The sequence below is a fragment of the Brassica napus genome, chromosome A2, assembly GCF_020379485.1.
Source record: "Brassica napus cultivar Da-Ae chromosome A2, Da-Ae, whole genome shotgun sequence".
In the NCBI taxonomy this organism is placed as follows: Eukaryota; Viridiplantae; Streptophyta; class Magnoliopsida; order Brassicales; family Brassicaceae; genus Brassica; species Brassica napus.
Genome location: NC_063435.1, coordinates 29,295,775 through 29,305,690, shown reverse-complemented (window position 1 = coordinate 29,305,690; position 9,916 = coordinate 29,295,775). Strand labels below are relative to the sequence as shown.

Here is a 9,916-nt window from a genome sequence, read left to right as displayed (position 1 = left end):
TAATTCTAGCTCAGACAGTGAAACTTATTTTTTCAGTATAAGTTCATTTATAATATCTACCGCAACATCACAAATTATAAAATAGAAATGGTTCAGCAAAGTCAAGAAACATATAAAATCCTTATGCATTTTTTTAAGAAATTCATCCTTTAATAATATAATAGCTAACGGGAATAAAATTTTCAATGGAAAAAGATAAGTGACAACTTTATTGTACAGCATTTTTGCTTTTTTTTTTCTACTGAGGCCATAAATTTATAATAGTAGTAAGATAAATTAAATTAAAAGTGAAAATTTTCTTTTATAAATAAGCGCTCAATATCTCCTCTCCTTCCCCGTCCCCTGTCTTCTCCAAACTCACACAAGTTCCCTCTCTCTTCTCTCTGTTTATCTGTCTAACGCATGAGAGAACAAACTCATCTCACAATCTCAGCCTTCGGTTATATCGCCAGCTTAGATGGAGAACACTCAAGGATCCTCGCCGCCTCACATGGACGCTTCTCGGCCGTCACTAGGATTCCCTCTCGGCACAGCTCTGCTTCTCATAATCATTTTCAGCCTTTCCGGGATATTCTCTTGCTGTTACCATTGGGACAAACATCGCTCGCTCCGCCGTTCTTTGGCCAATGCCTCTGGTCATCCCTCCGCCGACATAGAGTCCTCTCCGTTCAAACCTAGACCCCCTTTTCCGGTATAGTCTCCTCTCCCATTTTCTGAAATTATTATAAATTTCGATTTTACCAACACAAAAAAGGGAAAACATATTTGCCACAACATTTTATTTCCATTTCTCATCGAGGATTTAAAACTCGTATGTTTGAAAGATTTTAGTTACTATTAAATTTAATAAAAAAAGTTCACGTTTTTTTCGAGTAAATACAAAATAGGGTTTCTTATAAATATTTTAGAAATCGAAAAGTAAGTGAAAGCATATGGAATACATTACTATCTTGATGAAATTGTAATTTATTAAGGACCAGAAGTTGAATTTTGAAAATTTAGTTAGTAAGTAGAAAGTAAAAATAAAATATAAATATAAATCTAGTGAGTTGATTATGAACTAAAAATAACTATTGTGAACAGGATGTGAAGAAACCCCAGGATCTAAGCATAACGGTGGTGATGCCTGGAGATAATACGCCTAAATTTATAGCATTGCCGTGTCCGTGTGCACCACCTCGGCCAGAGAACCTCACCGTTGATGTCCAAAGTCCACCGTTCTCACCACCTGTTAAGCCGCCGCGTTTTCCCATTCCTCTTTGTTAGATTTAATTTAGCTAAATGATAACACAAAGGAGGAAAAATGTCGAAATATCTCGTTTTGATGTACATGTAAATCATAAATTTTTTTTGAAACTATTATAAATTTAATTTTGTTCTCTGATTTATTATTTATGTATTCAGTTGGCAACATTATGAAGTGGTTTGATTGTGTGAAATTTTTATAGAGAATGACACTTATATTAATCAACTAATGATGTAGTTAGATGTTATTCTTTTAAAACATGATTGTTTGATTGGTTAAAAAAAATTATAAACTCGCACACTTAAAACTGAGGTAAAACTACATGGTTATTTTGTTTTTAATGGTGAATATTATTCATCGATTTGAGCTATTATTTATCTATGAATGCTGTATGCAACAACAAAACACATGGCACGTTTCGTCGGACGATATTTTCGATGTCGATGTCCTGATTCAATTATATGTCCTTTGGCTATAGAAAATTACAAATACTTACTGTATGAAATAGACGTTAACCGAAAAAAACTATTATATTTTTATTGTAATACTGTTGTTTTTACCAAAATAATACTATAGATTACTACTAATTTAGGATATCTCGAGATTTGTTTGAATTGTACCAGAAATAGCGCAGATTGTATTTATATTCACATTTCCGTTCTTTATTAGTAGTCCAATTTTAAAAAGGTGTTTTCTGTAACCACGCTTGATACTTTAAATGGAAAACAAGCATATCAATTAAATTGCAAAGCTTGTGCGTCATAACAAGAAACCTCATGATTAATCATTGAACATAGTAAACATTCTATAAGAGCTAATTAATTATTACATTTACAGTATGGACGGACGAAGATAACAATATAGCTCTCCGTTAATTACGACCCTTATTTCGGTCATAACCATTTTGTTTTAATAAAGTTCGAGTCACTTTTACACAAAAAAAGAAAGAAAAAAAGTTCGAGTCACTCAAAATATAAAAAACTTCATAAATTTGGCACTAAAGTTATGAATCCAAAATTGACGTCACTAGCAAGTTTCTTAACCAAGTGCTCAAAACACATCCCCACCACTGACCCCTCCAATTTAACAATCCACTTCATGACCTAAATTCACTGTTATACATATACATATTATTCTTATACTTTGCTGATTTGTCATTTTAAATTGAATATCAGTTTTATAATGCATTGGTTTATCCTAATATTCTAATCCAAATACTTCCGAATCTGATCGATAGAGATTTACCTTTTGCTCAAGTCCACTAATTATCAATTATACAACAACAAAAAAGAGAACACCAAATGTTAAATAAATTAGGTCAGGTCGAAAGTTCGAATCAAAGCTCTTTTTTTATCATATCAAGTTTCAAATATCAGACCCATCAAACGACATAAATAATAGTACCAGAAAATGTTAGAACTAACTAAATTCACTCTCGAATGAGTTATTAAATGCTTGCAGAGAGTCATCGTGATAAAAAGAAAAAAAAATGCTTGGAGAGTTCCATATAGTATATTTTTAGAAAAAACGAAAAATGCAAAGTAATCAGTGCTTGTGTCAAGTAAGTCATACTGCAAAGTACAAAACTGGGATTGGTTCCTTTGATGACGTTATCTATGCTTCGCGGTTCTTCAACAACCGTTTTATTTTATTTTTGTAAATTGTTGTTGTTTACGGGTATTTTATTGTGTTGGTATTCCATAAGCCCATTAATAAAGAATTTGCATCTTATAACCATGAAAAAAAACATAAATTCGATATCTAACCAAAAACATCATCTCTCTTTTTATTTATTTTCTTATCTCTCTCTAATCTTTTATTAAAAAATTAATCTTTTTTTTTGTTATTTGGCAAATAAATTTATAAATATCTACTAACAAAGCTTTGGTATTAAATATTTGTTATATACATTACGTGCTAAGAAATCAAAGTGATTATGAAGTCACCAAAAATAAATTAAAAAAATTGAAGAATAGAGTAAATAGAATTTTTCAGCTAAGATATTTTTTTTTTATAAAGAAACTTTCATATCCCATATTATTTTATGAGTATTCAAATTTATATTTAAAATTAATTAATTAGCTAAATTAAACTAAAACAAAATTAAATATTTTGCTTACAATCCCATGAAAGCATCTTGTTTCAGTATATCTGATCTCAAGTTTTATTCTATACAAATGGTTATATGTGATGTTTTATGAATTAAACCTATTATAAAACAAAAAGAATATTGCTCAATTAGTTAAGAAAAAGGAATATGGATCATTTAAGCTACCTTTTTAAAACGATGTTTCTTTATTTCGTGCCTTACGAATTATTTTGTTTGTGTAACAGATGGAGGAAAACTCGTATAATTAATTGACTAGAGTTGTAAAAAAAAAAGAGAGAGTAGATTTTATTCTATATATTCCTGTTGAAAATACTATATTATCATGAAAAACAAATTTATTATACTGTGTAGTCATATGAAAGCATGTGAGGGCACCGCAATCACCGCTGAAACCTAGGGATCATGCCATTTCATTTCTTTATTTGTTTTTAGAGCTGGGAAATTATATAAAACATGTTTTTTTTTGAAAAATATAAAACATGTATATGAATTTCGTCATAACAACTTTTTCAACTTCATTTAACATGCGTACCAAAAAAGGATTATAATTGCAGAGAATATTGAATAATATGATTAATAAATAAGAAAACATGCATTTTCATGAACGTTTTCATTTTTTCACGAAAAAAGAATTAGTTGTCATCACTATTCGAAAATACAAAACCTTCCAAATAACTCAACAATAAATAGTCAAATGAAATTTTTTAAGTCATTGAAATAATTTAAATTAAACTAGAAGAAAATGAATTTAAATGGATGAAAAGCGGAGTATAATGTAAAACGTACGGATGATAAGCAAGACAAGAGCGGGCCGGAGATTGAAGAATATCAAATCACACGGGGAAACATTTCTTATCGCTCCCTTATTTCTGACGACACCTTTTTCATTTTTCTTCATTCTTCTTATTCTCTTTTTTCTCTCTCTTTGTTATATATTAGCAGGAAGCTACAATGATATTAGGGAAAATTTGTGAAATAACCAAAAAAAAAAACAAAATTAGATTTTTAGAGAGAGGGATAATAGGAATAGGAAGGGAAAGGAAGAGAGAGAAGAGGATTTTGGTTATTTAGCTAATTTGAGTTTTTTGTTTGGTTATGGGATGCAATTTCTCATGATATTAAATATATCGTTCATTTCACTTTCGAACATAAAACAAAAAGATTGTGTATTTTCTCTAAATACGATCTTAAAACTAAACATGGATTAATACCAACCCCTGTTTTCTTTTGGTGTTACACACACAGTTTGCTTAGAAACATGGGATTGGCCAAATAATTATAAAGCATTCAGATGTTAAATAATGCCAGTTAATGTAGTTTGTGGACTATAACCTCTTGGAGGTTATTATCCATCATAAATTAGATTATTCACGTGTTATTGATAGTTTCTTGTATTTTCGACAATATTGTTATCTACAAGCAAAATTAATTTGAAAGTATTATATGATGCTTTCTAATTTATTAGATTTTTATCATAGTTAAAAAACTAAAGTAACCATCAATTCATATATGTTCTATTATTTCTCTTTTGACTTTATTGTTTCTGTAATACTATCTGTCAAGCATGATTGTAAAAGGGCTGCTACACAACTTGTGGGGATAAACCACAATTCAAAAAAGTTTCATCATTAGTACCAAGATGTTGATGATGTTGAAACAGGGATGTGGACAAATGTTATACAGTTCACGCTTAATATCTATACTTGTGCAAGTTGCATAACTAAGATTCGTAATTAGACTTTACTAATATAGCATTGATGATATTTGCTACTTTAAACCAGTCTTATTGTATTTTTACAGGAGATTTTGATTTGTGTTTTCTCAGTTTTCTAATCATTGCCTGATCAAGTATAATTATCTAACTAAGAAAACGAGATGAACATATTTTATGGTCTTTTGTTTCCGGATTGTGGGTAGCCTTCTTTTCATTGTGGTAGTGAGCGTTATTGTGACAAGTTGTTTCATAGTGCCCAAGTGGAGTCATTTCTCAACTAAAAACTAATGTTTTGTGTGTGAGTATTTTCCTTTTCTTGGGAGTTTAACTTCATTCCAAATATGCGATGATTCTTAGTCCAATTATTATAGTTTCCGTTTGTTTCATTAAATAAATCGAGAGAAACTATTCTCTACTTCCAAAAACCATGCAAGATCTTGACAGTCAAAAACAATATCTATTCCTTCCAAGGCCCAAATGATACAGCATTATAACTATGGGCCTGTCCAGTTTATTTGCTTACGCCTTAGGCTTCTGTGAATTAACTTTTTCTTTCCTAATTATGAAAAATCGGTAAGATTAAATGTTGATACACTGATACAGTACCATGTAATGATGAATGCGTGTGATGGTGGGCCTGACGGCACAGGGATTAACATTATAATCACTCCCATCATTAGCCATTAAAACTTTGTGATTAATACGCTGTTTATTATACGTATCTTTCTGATCGGAGACATCTGCACTGTCATCTACAAACCCTAATTTCAATTATTGAATTCAGTATAAACTTTTACCTTTTATTAATCAATATTTTATTCATTGATACATCATTACACTTTTCGATCTTGAACTTTTAATTAAGGTTATAACCTCCATCTACAAATCTAATCTCCAAGAAAATATCTTTTTCTTTCCTTCTTTTAACAACTCATAATGTTTTCCCCCTAGAAAATTCAAGCTCGCAATGGAAATAGACACCAAACTTCTAATTTTTTGAAAGCATTAAATAAATAGTATGTTGGTTCATTAATTTCGTCATAATAACTCCTTACAAGCATTTTCCTCCATAACCTGCGTTTCTAAACAATGCTTGCTTAATATCTTCGGAGTTGATGAAATCTCTCTGCTGAGCTACCTATAAAGACAGACACACAACACAAACAAACTCATCAATCTTACCCTTGCAGATATATTATTTGGATATCGTATTCATATATTATCTTGATATATTCTTACTACCTCGGAACAAGAAGCATGCAAAGAGAAATCACTAAAGCAGCTAATAACACATTGTTCAATCTCCAAGCCTAGAGTCTCTAGTGTATTAACAGTTGATAGAAGCAATCCCGGTTTGGGTGAGCAAAGTATCTCAACCCGAGTATCTTGGTCTCTCCGGTCCACTTCAAACTATCCAAAACATAACGAAATTAACAAAATCAGTCTTCATCCACTGGTGATTTTGTGAAACTTCGAGGGTATTTCTAGTAACAGTTCACAAGTAAAACTACAAAAATCAAGATTACTGACATGAAAAGAAAAAAAAATTCATTCTTGCTATACCTTTGGTGAGTTTCTGACCAGAGGTTCGTTTGTATTAAGATCCTTGATATCACCGAAGAGCTTAGAATGATGTGAACTGTTGCTAACTACGAGTTCTTGTTCCTCGTCTTGTAACTTGTTGATTTTGTCTAAAAGCTCCTTCATGTAATCTATGGCATCCCCTAGTATCGATGTCCTGTCCATCTAATTTTGAAGAAAACAATAATCATTATCTTAAAAACTTTTAAATTATTAAACATTTATATATCTACTTTTCAACAGGTTCTGTAGATTCCCATAAAAGTAAGAACACGATAATTAAACAAGTCTTAAAAAAGGTTCAAACAAGAAAAACAAACATATAATGTTGAAAACATAGAAAACGCTATTTTCATGAAAACACATTTAATATATTAACTAGATCTCGATCCACGCAACCGCACGTGTTTTTGTTTTCATTTATTTGTATATAAACATTTTGTTTTCAATTTTAAGTTGGTATATATTATAATATATATGTGTCTATCAATTTTTAAAACATAATAAATTTACGGTTTTTTTTTCATTGAATAAATTGTTTCAAACCTTCACATGTATTGTTACCTTCTTCTATATATATATTTTTGGATTATTATTTCATTATTAAAATCGTAACTATATAAAGATTAGTAAAATATTATTTTATTGTCATATTCAAAAATATTGTAACATTTAACAAATTTAAAAAGTTTTTTAAAAATTAAACTTTACTTGACAGATTTATATTATTGAGTAAATAATTAAACATTTATTTTTTGTTTAATTTTTAAAATAAACTATATAGTTTAAAATTTGTTTTCATTGGTTTAAGGTAGTAAAGATTAATCATTGTTAGATAATATGATTTTTGTTATTAAAAAAAGATCTTCATAATTTTAAAATTTAACATCGATAAATATTTAAATAATTAATATATGAAGATATAATATTACAACATTAAATTATATCTATTTAATTTATATTATCTATAAATCCAATGGATCTATTGTTTAAATTCAATTATTGATAGCCCAATAAAATTTTTTGGTAGACTCAAAATTTAAATGATAAAATTAGAGATTAAATATAATATGACTTTTTAGGAATATGTCCATTAAATTTATTTTTTTTAAATTACACATGAATCACGGTTGTGACTTCTGTTTTAAAATATAAGATTCACTCAGTATAAAGGACGAATCTTTTGAACCAAACGTTAAATCTTCAAATAAAACAAATACTACAGTTAGCTAGGGTTTAAATTTTGAGATTTAACTAAGTTCGAACATAATGATTAAAAAGACTGATCTCTTTATCAGTTTATTGGCCCATATAATAATAGAAAAAAATACATTACTCCCATTAATTAAAAAAAATAGGGGAAGAATCTTTTCTTGATTTTGACCATTATGATTATAATTATTCAAAAAGGTTAAATCATAAAACGTTAGAATTATTATTTTACCTTACTGATATTTGGAACAATGGATCTGAGCATAGAGAGACGATCGTTAAGCCGTTTTCTTCGACGTCTCTCCGCCATGAGATTCTTTGAAGGTTGGCCTTCAAGTTTTTTGCTGTTCTTCTTGTTTGTTGTCTCTACTACTCCTCCACAGTATCCAACACTGAAGCTTTTGCTCTGATCAGACTCCACCAGTGGAGATGGATACGACGAGTGATTAATGAAGCTCTCTTCTTGGGAAGTTGGAAGCATCACTGGTGGTGAAGAGGAAGAAGAGTCTATAATCTCTTGTAGGGCCTCAAGAAAAGGGTCATCGAATGTTGAGGCCGTGGAGGAGATTAACGGCGGAGATGAAGATGAGGGTGGTGGTAAAGGTGGTGTTTGGTGAAGAAGCAACGGTGGAGGTTGAGAGATTAGGTCCATGAAAGAAGATGAGTACAGAAGAGTATTTTCGTCTTCTTCTTCATTGTCGAAACAGAGGTAATCAATGTTCCATCCATTTGAGAATAACTGATGATGATCAAATCCGCCATTAAAGCTCAGGTTGTTGATGCTGGTATTGTAGTTGTAGTTGTCGGTGGTTTCTTGCTTTGTCGGAACAAGAAGCTCTTCGAACACATTTATCTGAGTCGACAGTTCCATTTTTCTGTAATAAGGGGAAGAGAATACAGTGTGTATGTGTGTGAGAGATAAAGAGTTTTGTGGATTAAAGAAGATGAAGCGTAAGCGTATTTATAAATAAAATCCAGAGAGATGTTTCAGTGAGAGAGAAATCTATTGATTAAATTAAAGACTCGTCTTAATTTGGGCTTTAGGGCATCTGTATTGGAGGTCCCTTAAGGCATCCCTTAGGGGAAGGGGGTGGGAACCGAGGAAGAAAGAGAAGGGAAAAGCCCTTAATTAAGGGCTGTCCCTTACTCTTTAATGACCAAAAAAAAAAAAAAAAAAAAAAAAAGCAAAACAAGGGACTCTCTCCCTCTCTCTCTTCGTCCCACCAATAAAGATGCCCTTATATAATGTGTGGCTTTGTTTGGTTTGATTAACACATTTTATAATTATTTCTCGTGACGAATAATAAAAAACATTTTCGTTAGCTCTAGGCTCTACCTCTGTCTAGCTATGATGAGTAGATGAGCTATTTATATTGGTACAAGACTTGACATAAATCGATGTAATTTTTATTTTGCCGAGTGCCTATGCAAAAATAAAGATGCGAATGTTAATCGAGTTTTACTCAAAAATCATATAATAGAACGCATAAGTCTTTGTTTTTTAAATGGATACTCGATAGTTTGTAGAAAGTTAGGAGGAAGCCATAGTTGAATTCTATAAGAGATTAGTTTTGATGATTTATATTATTGCAGTATGTGCGGTTTCTAATTTCTAGAGGTTCTATGTCGATATATATAAATACGATGCAACGTTAAGATGTCTAAACGAAGATGGAAGATCTATAGGTTTACACTATCTATTCCCCCATTAAAACGTGAAATCTTTCGCCATTCTTAATTTGTTTTTTTTCATTCATTATATACATCATACATGTGATAGTTTCTTATTACATTTGGTGTTAATTATTGCTGAAATTGTAGGGATCCTTAAAAATCTTAACACTTTTGATTTGAACCACTATACCACTATAGAATCCAACATATAAAGTGTTTTATATATTGATTTTTCTTTTATGTATGATTCATACACGCATATCCATATATTTAAATAGTATCATACGTACGATTGCGGAATTAGTAAACTTCAGTTGTGTACGTTGGTTATATGGTTTACAATTGGAGATTTGTTTATCACGAAATTCTGTAATAATAG

At 30.5% G+C, this 9,916-nt stretch overlaps 2 protein-coding genes across 2 annotated transcripts; one reads left to right on the top strand and one right to left on the bottom strand.

Annotated features, from left to right (window-relative positions):
- The first annotated feature begins 321 nt into the window (after positions 1 to 321).
- On the top strand, positions 322 to 1,439 carry LOC106405832 (uncharacterized protein At5g65660-like). Its single transcript, XM_048760911.1, has 2 exons — positions 322 to 691; positions 1,084 to 1,439. Exons 1-2 carry the CDS (start codon positions 458 to 460, stop codon positions 1,264 to 1,266), a joined length of 417 nt encoding a protein of 138 aa, XP_048616868.1. The 5' UTR covers positions 322 to 457; the 3' UTR covers positions 1,267 to 1,439.
- Positions 1,440 to 5,849: 4,410 nt separating this feature from the next.
- On the bottom strand, positions 5,850 to 9,077 carry LOC106426228 (transcription factor bHLH93). The gene is made up of 4 exons (XM_013866943.3): positions 8,096 to 9,077; positions 6,634 to 6,816; positions 6,313 to 6,480; positions 5,850 to 6,208 (listed from the first exon to the last, which is right to left on the bottom strand). The coding sequence occupies exons 1-4, from the start codon at positions 8,732 to 8,734 to the stop codon at positions 6,122 to 6,124; spliced, it is 1,077 nt and encodes a 358-aa protein (XP_013722397.1). The 5' UTR covers positions 8,735 to 9,077; the 3' UTR covers positions 5,850 to 6,121.
- Positions 9,078 to 9,916: the final 839 nt, after the last annotated feature.